This window comes from Enoplosus armatus, chromosome 13 (genome assembly GCF_043641665.1).
Source record: "Enoplosus armatus isolate fEnoArm2 chromosome 13, fEnoArm2.hap1, whole genome shotgun sequence".
In the NCBI taxonomy this organism is placed as follows: Eukaryota; Metazoa; Chordata; class Actinopteri; order Centrarchiformes; family Enoplosidae; genus Enoplosus; species Enoplosus armatus.
The window spans coordinates 21,086,611-21,107,577 of NC_092192.1; the positions used below are offsets into that span (position 1 = coordinate 21,086,611).

Genomic DNA, 20,967 nt, shown 5'->3' on the forward strand with positions numbered 1-20,967 from the left:
TCCTTTGTGGGTGTGCAGTCCAAACGTGACTCCACCGGAGACGACCGCGGCGGCGCTCCAGCCTCGTGTTGGAAGTCGTCATGTCAGACATTTCAGCACGGAAGACGTTCAGTCACGTCCCCGGAGACACTACCCTGCCACTGTGACTTTCTGTTTCTCCACTGCCCCCGAGAAAAGCACCACGACGGCGAGCATTGTGTGACTTAGTTAAGTGTACTGTCCGGAGAAGAGACAGTAAAGTCAACACGTTTCCAGTTTTACTCCTGACTCCTGACTATATCTTGTATACCGATTAAAACAGATTTAACAATCTTGTCCCCTTACACCCCCCCCTCTCATGGGTGTATCTCTCAAACACTAGCCCTTATCACGTGTGTGAGGTTGCTGGATGCGAGGACAAAGATTCATTTATTTTATCATCCTCTTGTGAAATGTGAACAACGTGCCCTCCAAGAGCCGATCTGTTTCAACACTGTTCAGCTCCTTTGGACTGCGTACCAAGTGGATGAGAAACGTGCAGTCAACAAAAACAATAGATGCTCCCTTGTCATTATTAAAATGCTGGGACATGATGGTGATTATGATGACTTGCAGTGTGCAAGGCATAAATCAGTCAAACTATCAAACAGGGATACCTTCCTGCTCTCCTTCACTGACTGGACTTTTGAATGATCCCTCCCTGCGTTCTGGACAGCCCCTACATCCTGTCCAGGCAGGAAATACATCACTTTAAGGAGGCAACATGCTCTCAACAATGAGCTTCAGAGAGGGCTTTGATGCGTTTATCTTCTTGCACTGCAAATGGGGCAAGGAAAAGGGACGCTGAGCTCGAGCAGGCTACACTTCCCCTGCTCTCAAGCAGCCCCAACGCAAACCACACCAATCTTCCCCAATTCAAACTCGGCTAGGTATCCTGCTGGCTGGATGAGCTGACATTAAGGCAATATTTTGTTTTTTGTTTTGTCTTTTAGTAAGGCAGTGATTGCAACATTTTTATATTCAGTTTGTAGCCAAGGCAGGCAGACCAGTGTAATAAAAGAAATAAAAATTTGAGTTTTTTTTGCTTTTGGACCAGATATTCTCAAGAAGTTCCACTCAGTGATGTGCCGCTCTTATGCTTAAGCCCGCTTCTTGTTTTGAGGTATCTGTGAGCTGTTCTGCAGCCACTGGGACAAACAAGCGCTTCTGTTGGGTGTGAACACCATTAAACAAACAGACCGGATTCACGGTGAACTGGCATTTCCTGCAGGGCCGCATTCAACAGCATCTTGAGAGCACACCGAATCTGATGCTGTTTGGGGTATCCTTCCAACCCACGTCGCACCTGTCTGTGACATTTTACTGCGAACAAATGCTCTGATGACTTACAGGTCACATTTCAGGTGCTGAAGTCAAAAACTCTGTTGGTATTGTGCTTTCGTTCCAAGCCAAGAAACCATCCAGATACATAGTTTCACAAGATATTTGGAAGGAGTTTGAGTGTTTGCAGTATGGGCTTTCATGGCAGCTTGGATGTTAAGTTCAGGTGATTCATCTTTACCCTTCAACAACATCCCCATGAGTCATTTTGCTGTCAGAGCCACACACACATCCTTTACCTGAGGTCTGCTTTCCATTCAGTGAGAAATGAAAATGAAAGAATTGTAATTGCACGATTACATTGGAATGTTCAGAGAAGCAGTCACACATTGACGCTGCACACACACACACACAGACGAGTGAGCTAAGGATCTCTTTTAAACTGACAAACCAACAATCTCACTAAGGTGAGGAGGGGGGGGGGGCAAGACAGAGCTGAAATAGAGACACAGACTTTAAGTACAATAGGCAAGGTGTAAAACAAAAACGCATAAATCTTGCAAATTTGCAACAGAGTCAAGCAGCCCATCCCCCGTTTGACGCCCTGTAGCTTCGCCCAGTTTGTCCAAATGAAAGGTCCCTGCCTGCTCCCTGTGGGCAGAGAGGTGTAAACAATTAGGCCAAGTCACATGCTGATGCTCGCCGGTATTATTATGGTAATGACTTCAGGAGTTTACTTCACCCCACTGGCCCACTTGACCAAACAAGGACAGGGTGGGTAACGCATAAATTAGATACCTGTATCTCTTGTTGCCACTCAAAACAGCCCGCTTTATCTAACAGTTTGCAAACAGAAACGTCTGCTGTAGCAAAAGCGTTGTTTCTAGTCTTTGTATTGAGTACTTATAGACAGGGTTTCCATCCCATCTTGTGTGGAGCTTCAGGGGAAAGACAGAGCTGGGGTCCTGCCCTCCACATTTGTACGTAACCTCGGCTGAAATATACCTCAAATTAACTGAAAACAACCCTCCCTTTGTTGCACAGATGTGGTTAGTGGTACAGATATATGTGGTGTGTGTGATACAGAAATAACCGGCAGGCCCATGAATACTGTATACTGTGTAATAAACATGAAGGGCCTTTTATGACAAAGCACTGCTCTAAACAGTATTTTACAGCTGACGTGTTGGAAAGACTGGTCTTCGTAATTCCTTGCGCAAAAACAATTTAAACAAGCTGTGTGCAGGTCCAATTCACCAGACAACACACTCGTTCTTATTTGAACACATAGAAATGATTGTAGTTATAAATCCTGCCTTGGAAGCGGCAGTCTCGCTGTGTAAGAATGTTATGCCAAAAGCTCTGCTTTTCTTTGTGTTGTCAGAGCCTTACACATTCAACTCATGAGCAGTGAATGAAAGGTTAATATATACAGCTGTGGAATGTAAGGGAGCATTCGAACACACTCAAATACAGGAGTATTACTGGAGTATTTCCGCTGCATTTTATTGTACTTTTACTACACAATATTTATTCGACAGCTATACTTAGTAGTTACCAGTTAGAATAAGATTTTATGTACATATGTATGATCAACTAAAATATGATGCATTGTCCCAGATTAAACTATCCAAAAGTATGTAAAGTAGTTGAAATTATCTCCACTTTGATCAACTACAACATATATGTGTATATGTATATTTAGGCATCCGTAACGGTGATACAATAATATACTATATATTATGATATAGAACACTGTGGAAGTGGTCATTCTAACTAACAAATTTACAAATTCAGAACGAAAGAAATAAAGGTAAAGGGATTATACTGGATTGCGCACAGAGAGGTGTGGGTATTATTATTACATTGTGGTAATTCTACTTTACCTCTCCCACCACTGATTATACTGCACTGTACAAGGATCCAACACTCTTGAAGCAGAAGTCCTTTAATATGGTAAAACAAGGATACAATAGTACACAGAAGTGGCGACATTTGGTTTCAAAAAGTTCATGTACACCTGACCTGCTCGGGGCACGTGGAAGAAGTTTACCCTCTGGCAGAAAGCCTTTCCAACAGAAAGACAGGACTTTCACCCAAGAGACAGCTGTTCGTGTCCCGTGAGAAACTGAAAGTCAAATGTTGACTTATTATTCTAACCCAAACCATGATCTTTTCCCAAACATAACCATGTAGTTTTGGTGCCTAAACCGAACCAAACTGCGACCATTTCACAACGTTAACCACATGTAAGAAAGGCTTTCTGGCAGAAAGGCCTGAGGCCTATTAATGTTTGTTTATTAAGTGGCCCCTGCCATCGTGTCATCTTGCAAAAGTGCAATGGTTGGACAGAAAATGGGCCCAAGGAGCCGAGGCCGCCCACCACGTAGGTAAAAATACTGGGGCGGCTAACAACATGGATGGAACAGGATGCAGCGAGGCTGCAAAGATGAGTGTGGGATCTACTGGTTTCCACTAGCTAGAACATCAAAAGCCTGTTCTTCTAATTTGATTATGGAAGTTCTTCTGAACCACAACTTGCAAAGCTGTAGTTTGATTCTACATTTCTCTGTTCTGTCTCGTACAACTCGTCGTAAAGGAATGTCCTGCGTCTCTCTGCGGGAGTCTCTCTGTAAAGACACTATATATACGTGACTGAGGGAGGGAAAAATACGAAGGAAAGGGCGGAGGGAGGGGGCCATGCGTTAGGTAGGCCTCAGATAACAATGCTGTTGTTGTGTTGAGCATGGAGGAGCCCTTCCATCACAGCTGCTGCCTGTTGCTGTGCTTTCCCTCCTTTTCCCTCTTGAGTCGTAAGAAGACTGGCGGGAGAGACCGCAGAGCAGAGGACTGTTACGCCGACAACTGCTCATTCTTTCAACAAAGATTATCTTAACTCGCAGAGAGAGGTAATCATGCAAGGTAGCCTCATGTTTCCTTGTTGTTGTGGCGCACATAATGCACATGTGTGACGTCGTGAAAGAGTAGATGGAGCAGCGAGTTGTCTCAGAGGTAACTGGAACAGAGACATTGGCATAATCCTCAGGGGAGGTAGACAGGATGAAGGTAAAGGTGACCTCATCCAAAGCCTCTTTGACGGAGGGCAACTTGTTCATTTATCTTCTTCACTCTCTCTCTCGCACACACACACACACACACACACACACACACATGGTTAGGTCTTGTAGACCAGAAACAGGTGAGACTGGGCAGCTGTCTTGTGCACAAACACACTTTCTTTACTGCCGCCCTGTAAAGCAGCCACAGTGGTTTAGCATGTGCTGCAGGCAGGTAGAGAGGTGGTGGAGATGACTGTGAATGGATCAGCTGGATGTAAGGAAAGTCTGAGTCTCTCTCTCTCTCTCTCTCTCTCTCTCTGTCTTACTAAGTGGATTTCTCCCATGCAGCCAATGCAGCCTTCCCATATGGAGCAGCGGGTAAAGCCAGATTACACCAGTTTGTGTGAGTGGGGCTCCAGCACCACCAGAGTTCACAGCATGAACCCACACCAACATTAACTATGCAGCAACTGTATTAGCCTCCTGTGCAATCAGTTGAACAGTAGTAACCTCTGTGGTGTTTGTGTTCTTAATTAGACATTTAACAGTTCAGTTTTTAAAGAGGAAATGTGATCTGGTTTATGCCATTAAATGTTGCAATGTTCTAGGTGAGTGTGTTGATAAAGTTGGGACATCTCATGAGTATTTAAAAAAATAAAACAAAATAAAAAATAAAAATAAATACATACATATAACAGGGAAATCACACAGAAGCAATGTAAAATGACAAATGTGACAAAGTGCACGTGCACGTTCTAAAAATAAGATATTGTGTTGTATTTGTCCACTCAGCAGTCAGAGGAATGTGCTGCAGCCTGAGGAGGGGAGTGCCCATGACCTGCCTTTAACACAGTCATTTACATGAGAGAGAGAGGGCGGAGGCTCGCCCCAGTGGCAACACGGCCTAATAAGCTCAGTAACAATAAACCTTAGTCGGCTTTAACCATTGATTAGCCAACAGCTGACACAACAAAAACAAATCCCACAATGGTAATTAATGCTCTGAAGGCGTTGCCCTTTTTGTCGGGAAAGTATTGCACCGTGGGGTCATATCGTACTCTCTCAGATAAGGGGGCAATTGAATGGCACTAATCTGTGGCTGTAAACAATGGAATCAAACAATAGGATGGTTCGAAGCCCAACAAGTCGACCAGCCGACAAAAGCCCGAGCGCGTATGAGGAGTTATGACTGATGATCTCTGACAGAAGAGACCTCTGAATTACTTTCATCGCAGGCCATTTGCAGGGGATCAGAGGGCCTGCTGCTGCTGCTGACCCTCCCCCCACTATCTACTTCCTGTTTTTCATGGTTGTCCGCTCGCTTCTGCCTATACAATACCAGCTGTGTCTGGAGACATTCCAGCTCGTACCATACTGCTGCCTCTATAAAACCATGACTGTTGGCCAGCGGAGCCAATGAACACAACAGTGGAGAGACCGATCGCACGGCCATCTCCTGCGCTGCATCATATCAGATCTGCTCATCACGAGGCTGTTGCACTAAAGACCCCTTTGAAATGCTTCAGCAGCCAATTAGTTCTCCAGCTTCTGTAGATGTTTTGTTGTTATTTTTTAATCAGGTTTCACACTGGAAAAAGTGCAAACTGGTCAAGTAAATAACTTGAAACTGTGTGATATGAAATGTGTGTTAGCATAGCTCCAGTGTAAGAAAATCATTTCATTTTGACTGCTAAAGAACCCAAATCGAACATACAGTGAGTGGTGGAGAGCGACAAAGTACTTTTATGAGTATAGTACTTGTACTTTACTTAGTGTATTTTCACTCAGAATTTTACTCCACGACATTTCAGAGGGAAGTATTGCTATTGTACTACTCCATTACATTTACCTCACAGCTACTTTGCAGGTTATGGTTTTACATACAAAACATATGATCAGTTTATAAGTTATTATTATGAATTATGAAGTCCTTTTTGATGCTGATACTTCTATATTTGACTTAGTAAAGTTTTGATATTATATATTTATTATTTATAGTTAGTTATAATATTTTTTATAGTGTGGTACAAAGTTAATTATCTGAATGCTTATTCCACCACTGCATATATCTGTACCTAATATAGTGCATTTTAGTTACTTGGTCTTTAAAGATTTAAACAGAATCTGGGCTGCTGAATAATATGCATAAGTAATCATATTTCCAGATGGTAACATGAAAAGAGTAATTCATCTTATGAATGTGCAGGTAATTCATGATTATTGTCATGCTGAAAAACTCTGTAAAATGTATTTTGCAATTCAAATGTATTTCAGTAATGCATTCAGATGTATGTCTGTGCATTTAATTTATTTTTCTTTATACAAAACTATGGCGCCATATGGGATATATACCAGATTTTTTGGTTTGTTTGTGAAGGAACGTCACATGCTGTGCTTTCTCGTCTCGCAGGTTGCTGTGGATCGTGGTCCTGGTACGCCTGGGTGCTGCCGCCATGGGCCCGTCTGACTCTCATCACTACAGTTATTATGTTTAGTCGTAGTTCTGTTACTATTAAAGCTGCTATTATTAATCTCAGCTACTATTACAGCTGTAACTACTATTATCAGTCATATTTCCAGTATTACTATAATTATAGCTGCTATTTCTACTGCTAGTGCTGCCATACATCTCTGCCTGTCTGTCTGTCTGTCTATCTGTGTCTCTATGTCTATCTCTCTCTCTCTGTCTCTTTCTGTCTGTCTCTCCCTCTCTCTCTCTCTCAAACCCAACCGGTCAAAGCAGATGACCGCCCACCTAGAGTCTGGTTCTGCTCGAGGTTTCTGCTTCTTAAAAGGAAGTTTTTCCTTGCCTCTGTCTCCAAAGTGCTTGCTCATGGTGGGAACTGTTGGGTCTCTGTAATAACATTATAAAGAGTCGGTCTAGACCTGCTCTATTTTGTAAAGTGTCATGAGGTGACTTTTGTTGTGATTTGGCGCTATATACAGTGCATCCGGAAAGTATTCACAGCGCTTCACTTTTTCCACATTTTGTTATGTTGCAGCCTTATACCAAAATGGATTAAATTTATTTTTTTCCTCAAAATTCTACACACAACACCCCATAATGACAACGTGAAAAAAGTGTTTGAGACTTTTGCAAATTTATTAAAAATAAAAAACCTGAGAAATCACATGTACATAAGTATTCACAGCCTTTGCTCAATACTTTGTTGATGCACCTTTGGCAGCAATTACAGCCTCAAGTCTTTTTGAATATGATGCCACAAGCTTGGCACACCTATCTTTGGGCAGTTTCACCCATTCCTCTTTGCAGCACCTCTCAAGCTCCATCAGGTTGGATGGGAAGCGTCGGTGCACAGCCATTTTCAGATCTCTCCAGAGATGTTCAATCGGATTCAAGTCTGGGCTCTGGCTGGGCCACTCAAGGACATTCAGAGTTGTCCTGAAGCCACTCCTTTGATATCTTGGCTGTGTGCTTAGGGTCGTTGTCCTGCTGAAAGATAAACCGTCGCCCCAGTCTGAGGTCAAGAGCGCTCTGGAGCAGGTTTTCATCCAGGATGTCTCTGTACTTTGCTGCATTCATCTTTCCCTCTATCCTGACTAGTCTCCCAGTTCCTGCCGCTGAAAAACATCCCCACAGCATGATGCTGCCACCACCATGCTTCACTGTAGGGATGGTATTGGCCTGGTGATGAGCGGTGCCTGGTTTCCTCCAAACGTGACGCCTGGCATTCACACCAAAGAGTTCAATCTTTGTCTCATCAGACCAGAGAATTTTGTTTCTCATGGTCTGAGAGTCCTTCAGGTGCCTTTTGGCAAACTCCAGGCGGGCTGCTATGTGCCTTTTACTAAGGAGTGGCTTCCGTCTGGCCACTCTACCATACAGGCCTGATTGGTGGATTGCTGCAGAGATGGTTGTCCTTCTGGAAGGTTCTCCTCTCTCCACAGAGGAACTCTGGAGCTCTGACAGAGTGACCATCGGGTTCTTGGTCACCTCCCTGACTAAGGCCCTTCTCCCCCGATTACTCAGTTTAGATGGCCGGCCAGCTCTAGGAAGAGTCCTGGTGGTTCCGAACTTCTTCCACTTACGGATGATGGAGGCCACTGTGCTCATTGGGACCTTCAAAGCAGCAGAAATTTTTCTGTAACCTTCCCCACATTTGTGCCTCGAGACAATCCTGTCTCGGAGGTCTACAGACAATTCCTTTGACTTCATGCTTGGTTTGTGCTCTGACATGCACTGTCAACTGTGGGACCTTATATAGACAGGTGTGTGCCTTTCCAAATCATGTCCAATCAACTGAATTTACCACAGGTGGACTCCAATTAAGCTGCAGAAACATCTCAAGGATGATCAGTGGAAACAGGATGCACCTGAGCTCAATTTTGAGCTTCATGGCAAAGGCTGTGAATACTTATGTACATGTGATTTCTCAGTTTTTTATTTTTAATAAATTTGCAAAAATTTCAAAAAAACTTTATTCACATTGTCATTATGGGGTGTTGTGTGTAGAATTTTGAGGAAAAAAATTAATTTAATCCATTTTGGAATAAGGGTGTAACATAACAAAATGTGGAAAAAGTGAAGCGCCGTGAATACTTTCCGGATGCACTGTAAATAAAATTTAATTGAATTGAATTGAACATGTAAGTGTCACAAAACCATCACCATCACAGAGAGGTGTTCGCATGGTTCATGAGTCAACAAACAAACAGATGCACTAAAATGAAAATGCATAGGAGCATTTCAAATATACATTCCTGCATGAGAAAAGCACAGCAGGTGAAACATGGTCCTACAGTGACCTCTAGTGGTTAAAGTGGAAAACATCACTCGGTCACAGCTACATTCTTCAAACAGCACAGCAGCCTGTGTTACACCAAACAGTGCAGATGACCTTGGTGGCAATGAGCTCGTTGCAGCCCTCCCACTGACAGTCATCAAAGTGTATATCAGGTCCACAGGCCACTCCACAGTAGGAGTGTGAACGCTTGTTCACACACAAACCTCCACCTTCATTTATCATCCTGCTGCAGGGCCGGAGGATGACCTGGAGATCTGCTATTCCAGTCTGAGTGAGGAGGATACAGTGTGTGAGATTTGGTTGCGATCATCCCGATGTAAACAGCCTACACAGAAAACTGAATATATGAAAAGTATATGAGATATTGAGAATGAAGTCATTATAGAATAGGCTGCTTCGAGTCATATGCTTATAGGTTGCTGCAGTTACATGTGCATGTTTCAGCATTTCCTGACAGCCTGCAGTTATTTTGATTTGCGACGTTTCCTCTGCTTCCCCCTCCAACTTTATTTAAAAAATGCAACAAAAAAGAAATTCTTCCTGCTCTGATTGATTTTTTCACTGTAAAACTTTATGGTGGACATTTTGACTTTATCCTCCAAGCGTTCTTCCATACTTTTCCCATAACCTAAAATGATATCATTATATCAAAAATAATTGAGAAGAAGTTCTTTCAAATTAAGAATAATTTAAATTCTGTCACAAAACCTTCTTCAGTTTGGAGGAAAGTTCTGTAAAGCAAGTGCAAAAAGATGAGAGGAGAGATTCAACATTTCATGTAATGGGATAATAACCATCCGATAACTGACATGGCCGCTTTAATAATTGCTGGATACATGGGGAAATACACGTCTACTGTAATAGGGATGATCCTGGAGGCTTCCCTCTTCCCTCTTTTCTCCCCCATGGGGTGGGGTGGGGGTGAGCTCAAAGGTCAGGTCACTGTCAGGACTCAGCAAGGAAGACGCTGGCTCTCTTCCTACTCATTATAGTGATTATGTCTAAACCTTCATCACCTTGTTTGCACTGACACTATAAATACGCCTGATTTGAGTCTGGGTAGCTGATACGCTGGGAGCTTATCTACTTTTACTGCAGTATGTAGAAGCTTAAGTCAGCGTCAATACGCCTCCATGGACATGGCTGCAGCCCACTGACATGTATTTATTAGCAGTAAAATACCACAGTGGACAAATCCTCCATAACACACACACACACACACACACACACATCCTGCAAACTAAACTTTACTCCGCTATGAGCAGTAAAACGTTCTGAGGTGTCAATTTTAAAAGAGTTTAGTTTAGCTGTGGGTGGGGATCCTTCATGCTTTCAGTTCAGGTGGAGGATTATATGCTCCTCCACGGGCTTGAGTGAGTCCTCTAAAACTCATTTGATTAACTACAAGTGATTGCGTCATCAAGCTGCAAGCAAGGTTGTTACTGAGAGTTCCTCAAAAAAATTGGGGGTATTGTAATTATTCTCAGCAAAATTCCTCATTATGCAGAAAAATGGTTATTGTATTTCATATTATTTAGGTTTTAGCACGTTGCATTAATATCTGAGCAGCAAATATCGTAGTTGGTTGAGGTGGAGTTCATTTGAACTGCTACATATTGTGTAGTTTCATCATATTTCATATATTGATCATATACTCTGCGTAAAATAGGAATCTGCAGAATGACTAGTAACTGTCGGCGTTAAATCAATGTAGTGGAGTAAAAATAATGAAGGAATTAAATGGATATTCACAAGTAAAGTATAAGTAGATTACACAAGTATGGTACTTGAGTAGTAAATATGTGAACTCTGGGTCTGCAAAGCAACACGTCTCTCCACTTACAGGCTGCTGGAAACAGCCTTTGCAGCCTTCGCAGCCTTTTTTGTGCTTTACTGCCACTAAGTGTCGACCAGGATAACATGAAGCGATGGGCAAAGAGTGTGTACATGTCGCATGCCGGCTCACACATATGCACAAAAACATCCCTTAATAGAGCTACCAGTGGCCAAAAAACTCTCCAGGGTAAGTATTAAGACCAAATAAGCAACAATCAAAGTTAAACGCAAAATCTTTAGATATCATTTATTAAGAGTTTAAACATTGTACATCGCACAGGCCTACATGGCATCTTTTCTAACTGAGCCTCACCAACTTTAAACCAGCGAGAAACTTTGTCAGAAAATACCGTGTTCATGTAGGAAGCAATCTCTCATTGTAAGATTGGTTGAAAATCAATATTTAGGGCCTTTAAGAGATTAAATTTAGACACTGAATCTTCTGTTCTTTCCAGTCTTTCTCTCTTTTAGTTCACATTTTAGTGAGTTTAGTCCCCCCCCCCCCCCCCCCCCCCCGTGCTTTACTTTGCTCTCGCAACAACAGCCCCAACTGGAGAGGACGGTTCATCCCTTCAGAAAAATGACATGTGACAGAAGGCGGAATAAAGTGCAGACAGGGACATTTTGTAACAGGGCCAAAAACATATTCTCCAAAAGCAACAGGCAATAAAAACAGACGGGAGCTGGCTGACTCACAAACAATGTACCATGGAATCAATCTCATGATAAGACGCCACCACGTCCCCTGTCTATTCGGCCGGCAGGTGAAAACGTCAGCCTCACACCCACAGCCAAGCGGCTGTTTGGGCCATTATTACTGACTGACAGGTATACTGAGGTGATAAGGGCTGGGTTACAATGGCCAGGCCTGAACCTTGCTCCCTGTGAGAGTTTCACAGCCCTGGGTGGAGTCCTGCTGCTCATCTGCTGTTTCAGGAAATGAAGCTTCGATCCATTCCACGCACACACACACACACACACACACACACACACACACACCGCAGCGGGAGCCCTCACGCAAGTAAGTTTGTTTAACTGAAGACGCTGTTGGAATATTTGAGTCATGAGGGCAGAGATTCGATCTACTGAGACGATTTAGAAGAGGCGTACGGTTTTGATTTCAACACTAGGAAAGCGTGGATAAGCTACAAAGGCGTGAAGGCAGCGCGTACCACCTTAAAACAATTTGGTTTCGCAGCGAGGAAGTGAGGGATCGAATTTGATGATAAAGGCCTTCGTAAGTTTTTGTGTGAATGAATGATCGAAGGATAAAAACGTTTCTGTATTTTCTTGATGCCCTGTCTTGTCTTGATAGAGGAGAAAAGGCTGAGCTTATGTTCTTGTGTCATTTATTTGAGATTTAACCCCGCAATAAAGGGCTGTCATTTCTTTTGGCATCTATTGTTGCGCCGGCAAACTCACCATGAAGTCTTCTAACTGTCACTTTCACTGCCATTAACTGCCAACACTTACTGGCTGTACAGCTGTCTCTCTTTCCTCTTTCAGGACAACAACACTAGCATGACTGTGTCCTGGAAACCATGGCCTGACCTCTTCTGCGTCTGTTTACTACTGTGTGCAACTGGAGGTCAGCACTTTCAAAGAATTGATGAAGTCTGTATAAAGCTGCTGATTCATGTGTTGCTTTTTTTTGTAAACTAATACCAATGTGAGGGATTTACTTTGCGAGTCAAGTCAGAGCTGTGGGCCAAAGCTCATCGTCATCGTCATCATCATCATCATCATCATCATCACCATCATCACCAGGGAAAGTACTTTTAGAGCACCTCAGCAGGTCAAACAGGTTGCTCCTAATAGTTATTAATCATTGCCCTTGGTGCTGTCTTGAAGGGACACAGCTGAGCCGAAACGAAGTGTAGCAAAATCTAATCAGTCATTCTCATCAAAATGTAAACAGTGTTGCTCATTCCAGACACAAGCAACAGCTTTCCTTCTGCTTACTCTTAAAGGACGCAATAAACAGCAATAAAAAACATCCAAGGACACGTTCACGAACTCCACGTTCACGAACTCCACCTCACCTTTAACGCTCGACAGGTGAAGGATCGGTCCGGGTTTGACTGTCGTGTTTGAGTTTCAGTCTTGTCAAACGCCAACAGAGCAAAACCAGCGTCCTTTGTAATATTTACGTACCTTGAACAAACTCAAACATGTCTCGAGCACTGATTTGAAGAAGGAGCGCTGTGTGCTTCCATCGCATGAAGGCCTTTTAACTTTGTTTTCTCACATTGCACATTCCACTGCATGGTTTACTATTGATGTTGCTTCACCTGCAGTGTGCTGCCTATCACACGAGAATCTGTAGCAGCCTACTGAAATTCAACTTGGGCTGCATGAAAATCCTTTTCACTCTCTGTAATTGTAGATATATATGTGTTTGTGTGTTTAGTGTATAAAATGTCAGAAATTCGCTGAGCCTGAATTGAGGCCAGAGTATTAAAATTGCTTATATTTTTTACCAACAGTAAAAAAAAAAAAAAGAAAAGAAAAACTACACAAACAAGCAATTGTTCCAGCAATTGAACAAACTTTACAGAATCCATTTTAATTTTTTATTCTGTCAATTCCATCAATTACAAAAAATGAAAGGGTCCACTATATGAGTTGAAATGAAATGAATGTATTAATCTACGTGTTTGTGAGGTCTAACATATCTGTAATACTCACCAGCAAACACTTTTATCCCTCTGTGTTTACATCTGAGCTGAACATTAACAGGCACTGCGTGAAGATAAAGGTCAGTTTAAACAGCAATGGCTGAACAATATTCAGTCATCAAATGACAGCTGCTCTAAGTGTTCAGGAGAGCAGAATGTGCGCTTTGTGTAGTTTTATGTGGTGAGAAGATGGTAAGGAGGCCAAAGAGGGTTTTCCAGTTCCTCCTGTGATGAACTCCACAGCTCATCCCTCCTTCCCTGTCATGCCGTTTCTCTCAGATTCGGCGGTGCCAGAGCACTTCCAGCTGGAGCCGCTGAATTCAACGGTGCTGAAAGGCTCTCGTGTGCAATTCAACAGCACCGTTTGGGGGACACTGCAGGTCATGACCTGGACCGTCCAAGGGCTTCTGGTCCTCACTGTCCCCGACACCGGTAACATATCCTCATCCTCAAAGCAGTTCTCCGCCAGATTGTTCTCCAGTGGTGACACCAGCCGCGTGGAGTTCACCATCCACAACGTCACCCGCAGGGAGTCCGGGGCGGTCATCTGCACTGTGCAGGGGAAGTATGGATCAAAGACAGCGCAGCTTTATGTACAAGGTAAAGTCAAATGTCCTCTGACCTCTGACCTCGCTGTGGATGCACACTGCCCTCACCCAGACATCATAGTACTTGTTGACCTCATTTTTGAAAATTCAGCTCCACTTTTCTACATTCACACTCTAAGTAAGTATCTAGGTATAGTTGTAAGGGAGATGTCGTGACTGGGATGTACTCTGGGGGGCAGCAGTGAGAGGAGCATGATACTAGCTGGCCATTTTTTTCTCCCCATCATTTTCAAAGGGCAGCTGCGTTACATGGAGAACATATTTCTAAATATGCAGTATATGAAGTATGTGTGACACACTCCTTCATGAGGGTTTCTCGTGTGTGTTGGGTGTAACAAGCATAACCCCCCCTCCCTTTTGTCAGGGAGAAAGAGTAAGTCGTGTTGCTTCTATAAAGAGGGAAGCTGCTCCGTTGGAGAGAAATGCAAACATTTGCTAATCAGCACCAAACACAAAGTCGGCTGAGGCTGACGGGAATGCCATCAGTACTGCAGGTATAAATATAATATAAATAAGTGTTGGACAAGTTACATTTCTGACCAGATGATGGCGCTAGATGAAAAGTCACAGGATCATGCTGCTACCATGGCTAAACAACATTTGAATTATATTAATGAAATGGAGGGCTTAATATAGTGACGCATCAGATATATATGACCATAAATGTGTAAATGTGGAGTGGGACGCGGTTAACAACATCTGCGTTATTAATATGCAATGTGTAGCTGCAGGGATGCTTGTTTTATAAATGTAATTATAAATGTAAAAGAAGTGGGATCTGTTTTGACATCAGATGCTCAGAAATGGATGCGGCCTGAGAGAGATCCATAATATAAACCTTTTGATTAGTTTTAGAAGTAAATGCATTATGTATTTGTTTCTCGATGTAGCTGATGAATTTCGACCGCACACGTTCTCATCCCCAAACGACTGAGCTGACCACTGGGTGAGGATCCTAAAAACATGCTGTATCCCCGACTTAACCCTCTCCTCTGTCCCCGTCTTTATTTCTCAGAGAGTGGCACGGTCGACATCACGGGGGGGAACGTGACGGTGGTGCAGGGCCAGCAGGTGGAGTTCCAGTGTGTAACATCTGCTTGGTTCCCCGCACCTACTGTCAGCTGGACCCACAACGGTCAAGCTGTGAACGGCAGCTTGTACAACACCACCAGCACGGCCGATGGGGATTCCTTCAACTCCACCAGTGTCCTGAAGCTCCAGGCAGTCAGGAACACCACGGTAGAGTGTTGGGCGACTGTGTCGACACTAACAATCCCACAATCCAACTCTGTCTTCTTGGTGGTTGGTAAGAAGATCTTCCGCAGCTTTTTTTCTCTCAGTGTGTCTGGCACGAAGCCCCCCCCCCCAGCCTTTCAGCCTCTATGCGCTTCCAAGTTGGAAAATCTGACTGTTTTGTTGTTTAGTTAGTTGCCCATTAAGGGCCCACTAAGTGTAGGTTGGTAAAATGTTGTCCTTTGGCGGCCCACTGACGATAATATCAATAAGACCAAGTCTACTGCTGCAGCACAGGCAAGTCCATAGTCTTTTCTGACAGGGAGTGAAAGAGTCCTGCAATCTGCATTCTGGAGGGAAAAAGCCTATTTTGATGCGTATAAGAAATATGTTTAATGTCTTTGTTTGGATGTAGTCTGGATGGGAGACATACGGTGTGTTAATGACAAGGGCCCATGGTGGATGAGAGAAGGTGACTGCAAGGTGCAAACCTCAGTATGGCCCCCTGTGAGATTTGTCAGAGTAAATTTGTTTTTCTCTCTCATTTAGCATCCTCTATTCAGGCTGTAATGACGGTGTAACTTTTTATGCTGCACCAGAATTGCCCTCCGGGGACAATAGGGATTTATTGGATTGAATTGAATGATCCTTCTCTGTAAATCTCACAAACACAATGTGTTAGAGAAAAGAGAAATAGAAATGTATGTGCGACACAGGCCTTTCAGTGTGCTTGCAGTGTGTTTTCATAACAGAATATTGTGCTTCTTTTCTCCTTTTGGATGTGTTCAGTATTTTTAATTTAGCTCTTAGGTCTTTGAGTCTCCCACTCCTAATTCTGGTCTTACCTCCTGCAACAGTTCCCAAGCCCCCTGACTGGACCGTGCTGATAGCCGTGGTCGTGTCCATTGGAGGTTTTGCTCTGCTGGTTTTGCTCATCCTCGGAATCATCTTCTGCTACAAACGCAGGAAAGAAAAACGTAAAGGCCCTCATTATATCAGTCTAACACAACTTAAACTGTAGCGCATGTCCCAAAATCACAAATGTCATGAACTCATTTGTTATCTTGCGATCTTCTCCAGAACCCAACTACCAAGATGAAATGAGGTAAAAAAAGCCACCAAAATGATATTTGGCTACTACTTCTTCATTTTATGTCTAAATAACAGCTTGTGCATCTTTCCGCATGCAGTAAATGAATCTCATGTTGTCTTTCATGTAGCAGGAGAGTGAGGACACAGAGCCAGATAAGTGGTGTCAGTGCAGCAGGGCAGGGACAGGGTCAAGTGAACGCAGGACACGTGCCGGAGGGTCAAACAAGTAAGACTGATGAGGGCACGTACACGAACATGCGCAAGCTTTAAATGAAAACCTTTGACAAATTGGCACTCTATCACCCTATGCCACCATGCCACCCCTAGCCGTCTCTCCTCTCTGTCCACAGGCGGCGCTCCCAGTGAACTCACTGACAGCGGCTTTTTCCAGGCGAATGGCTCTAATAATTTTGAGGTAGGGTTGAGATGTTGTTCAGTCGTAGTTGTATAAGCGGTAGAAAATGTTTGTTCAGTGGTGTGCATAGATGATTTTAGGGTCATGCGGGTGAGAGCAAAGAGGCCCCTCTGTGATACAGACATCGCATTCAGTGGACACAACATTGGGAAGAAACAAAGAGCACAGATCTCTCGCAACTGCCTTTTTCTCTGCCTCTTTATAAATAATAAATAGCGCTAGTGTGCAGTTTTTTTTTCCAAGTCAAAAGTAGGATCATTGATAGATGATTGAGAGTCCACAGCCACACTAACACTAACAGTAGCTCTGTGGGGCTAAATGCTAAAGTCAACATGTTGACATGCTCACAATGACAATGCTAACATGTTGATATTTAGCAGGTGTAATGTTTACCATGTTGCACCATGGATGTATTATAAGAACTGGATACCGGACCCAAAGATGGCGCCTATTCAGTCCAATAAGGATTGCTTGCCTGGCAAAAATGTTTCTAGCTTTCTGGGTCTACTTATGCGGCCCGCTGAATATGCAGTAGTGTTTCTCCCGCTGGCCCCGCCCACCAGTTCCCCGCTCGACCCATAGACTTTACATTGTGATGACATCATCACAGATTTTTGAAACGTTTTTCTCGGCTCGAGGAAAGTTTTACAAATAGTAAACCTCCATGGTTCAAAAATAATTGACCTTGTTTGCAGTTCAAGTCCTGTCAACGGTTTTACAGGCGTCTCTTTAATAATAGTGGTCTATGGGGATTTTTTTGCTGCAATACCGCAATTTGCCACTGGGCAAAATTGGAAGCAAGGCTAAGCGGTGACGCTGTATCCAGGTCTTATTATACATCCATGATCAGCACTGAACACAAAGTACAACTGAAGCTGATGGGAATGTCATTAGTTATGTAGGTATTTAGTCATAAAACCAAAGCGTTGAACAAATAAAAAAATTCATGATGATGGCACTAGATGATGATGTCAAGGGATCGCTGAAGTGATAACAATTCATCCTGAGCGGTACATGAATGGTGATCCATCCAATAGTCCATCCAGATGTTGAGATATTTCACAGAATAAGAAAACTGATAACTCTGACTTGCTGGTGGCAACAGATGAAAAGTCAGAGGAATCACCAAAATGAGTACAATTGAAATATTTTCTGGGCACCAAGCATGTCTGTATCAAATTTAATGGCAGTGCGCCCAATAGCTGACAAGATATATCACTAAAAACCAAAAAATGTCCACCTCATGGTGGCCTCAAAGTGGTGGACAGACCAACATTTCCATCCCTAGAGCCACGTGGCTAAAAAGTCATTTGAAAAGGACACTTAAAAAGGACACTAAAGACAGAAAGTAACAAAGTTCAGCTCTGAATCATGTCGCTGTTTACATGCCAGTCATTTACCGTGCACAATAAAGGAGGACCTATAATGTATTTCCTGCACTGTCCCACGCTGCACCCACACTGCCATACCCCATACACGATCCTCAGTAAGTGGAGGTGGTGATTTATACTGATCACTTTGCATGGCTCTTACAAATGAAATGAAGAAATTACCAGCCGTGTGAATTTATTATCTTTAATCATAAAGATGCTAATCAATTTTATGTGCAATTTATCAGGCACGGTACATGTGGACAGTTCATTGATCGTTCAACTCATTTAAGTAATGAATGAGGTGCCTCTTAAACAAATATATTATTCAAGTCCACAATTGCAGCCTAGTAATTCCGAGATGATTGCCTTTTTTCAGAGGAGCAATATAGTTACATAGTTAATGTGTTATATAAACTTTGTTTTGAAATGGCAAGGAGGGAAAGGCTGGGGGAATACCAGTCTGCACTGTTTTTTGAGAAGCAGATTAGATACATTATTAATGTCAATGTTGTTTTGCTTTTGATTTCTAGATGCCTCACGCTGTGAACAGCAACCAGGCAGGAAATGGCTACGATAGGGACAACAGCACTGTGGACAAATCAGGCCTCAGGAAACACAGACATGTCACCATCGTGTGAGGACAGACAGAGGGCCAAAGAAGTCTGCAGATGTTCATGAGTTTGGGGGAAAAAAAAACAACAACAACAACTTGCACAGCACTTTCAAGCCCTACTGCTTCTAAAGATTGCAATGATGTGGGGAAAAGGACTGAGGCTGCTCAGACCAAGAACTGATGTACTGGAGTAACGTTGAGGCTGTTGGCAGTCTTTGTAAAGCTGAATCAGCAGAATGTAAACGTTAGAAATGGTAGGAAATATGTTGAAAAAGACATTTAGATTGCAAAACAGCTGTGTGTTATTTCGGAATGGCTGTTTTTTAAGTGCTACAGTGAAGACTTGCTGTGTTTGCAGTTGCAGCATCATCACAGACCAAGTGAGCACAATTAACAACCTAATGACAAACAACTGGAGCAGCATTTGAACGCCGTACCAGCACAAACTCTCGTTTGGTTGCTCTCAAACGGTAGACTAACCGGCCTGAGGCCATATTTTTGTTGAATGACTGTCTAGTTTATACAAAGCCATCATTTTTTTTTTCGGGCGTTATGTAATTCAAATGAAATATTCAAAAGGGACCATCTTACACTTCCTTTGTTCTCCCACATCTGTAAATGTCTTAAAATGTAATCCTCCTTCAATGTAATACTTAGATGGCTGTTCTCTGAACGCTGGCCTCTTTTTACGACTTGATGTAATAATTAATTGAGCAATAAACCCGATCCCATATGGCAACGAACATGCCCGTGTTTCACAAAGTCACCATGAAGAACATTTCACACGTATGAATTGTCAGCCCTCCATAAAAAGAACTGTAATTTATTTAATCCTTTTTGCACAATGCGTCTGCCTACACATGCATACATACTGGAAATATAGGCCATTAAACTTTTACAACTATTTTACATTTATTTCACCAGAGCCTTTTTGACCTACGACTACCGTTAAAAATATATAATTTTCTCTCTCATAGGATGACTCATTTCACAGTGAGAAGAACATTAAACTGGAATGTCATTTTTTGGATTTCTATTTCTATCAACCCTCTGCTCCCCTTACATTTCAAGCAGGACCTTTATGACCCTACTGAGATGAGCTGTTCACACATTGCTCCACGTCTGAAAAAAACGTAATGTAGCTACTTTTATTTAATACATATGACAGGCCTCCAACTTACTTTATTTTCATCCCTGTGACTTGTTTGTAAAAATGGATTTTATTGAATTCATTCACCGGAGTGCATCAGTTACATGTTTTATTCTCTCCCCAAGACAAAAAACACATTTATTCAATTGTTTGATCAGAAGGAGTTACTGCATTTTTTTCCCCCAAGATGTGGATGCAAATTACAGCCGTACTTTAGCACAGTGGTTTACCCAGCTGGGGGTCAGGATCCCCACAAGGGCTAGCGAGATAAATCTGAGGGGAACACAAGATGATTACCAGGAGGAGGAAAGCAGAAAAACACACAACCCTCTAATCTTTTTGTCTGAGCCTGTGGAGTTTTAACTTGCTGAGACCAAGAGGAGGAACCAAACACACTGCTGACCCGATGGTGGCACTCATGAACCAGTTTCGAACCACAATTAAATCTCTCAGATCAAGTAGAAAAATATTTACAACATTTTTGTGGAGGATTTCGCCGCTGATCAGAAGAAAAATGTGTGAGAGTTAAATCAGCAGAGTTCAAATGGAGGTTCTGACTTGAATTTAGCTCTGAACAGAAAAACACACTTTACTTAAATCAGTGGATTTCCAGTGGAAGTTCTTGCTTGGATTATTTTTAAATAAATAAACAAGCTAAGCTCCAAACTGAATAATGATTTATAAGAGTTAAAGTTAATTCTTTTATTCTTCAGCACTCAGATAGCACAGGAAAAACTGGTCAGAACTGGAAGACTTCATGCAGGGACGCATGAAATCATTGCTTCAATTTAAAGGGTAACAAGCCGAAAAGGTTGAGAATCACCGACGTAGCACACTACAAGCGT

General features: G+C 42.7%; 1 protein-coding gene across 1 annotated transcript; it reads left to right on the forward strand.

Moving 5' to 3' along the window:
* The first annotated feature begins 12,093 nt into the window (after positions 1 to 12,093).
* On the forward strand, positions 12,094 to 19,715 carry igsf5a (immunoglobulin superfamily, member 5a). The gene is made up of 9 exons (XM_070918017.1): positions 12,094 to 12,197; positions 12,445 to 12,548; positions 13,918 to 14,238; positions 15,262 to 15,552; positions 16,337 to 16,456; positions 16,560 to 16,584; positions 16,703 to 16,797; positions 16,922 to 16,986; positions 18,890 to 19,715. The coding sequence occupies exons 2-9, from the start codon at positions 12,482 to 12,484 to the stop codon at positions 18,995 to 18,997; spliced, it is 1,092 nt and encodes a 363-aa protein (XP_070774118.1). The 5' UTR covers positions 12,094 to 12,197; positions 12,445 to 12,481; the 3' UTR covers positions 18,998 to 19,715.
* The last annotated feature ends 1,252 nt before the right edge of the window (positions 19,716 to 20,967 follow it).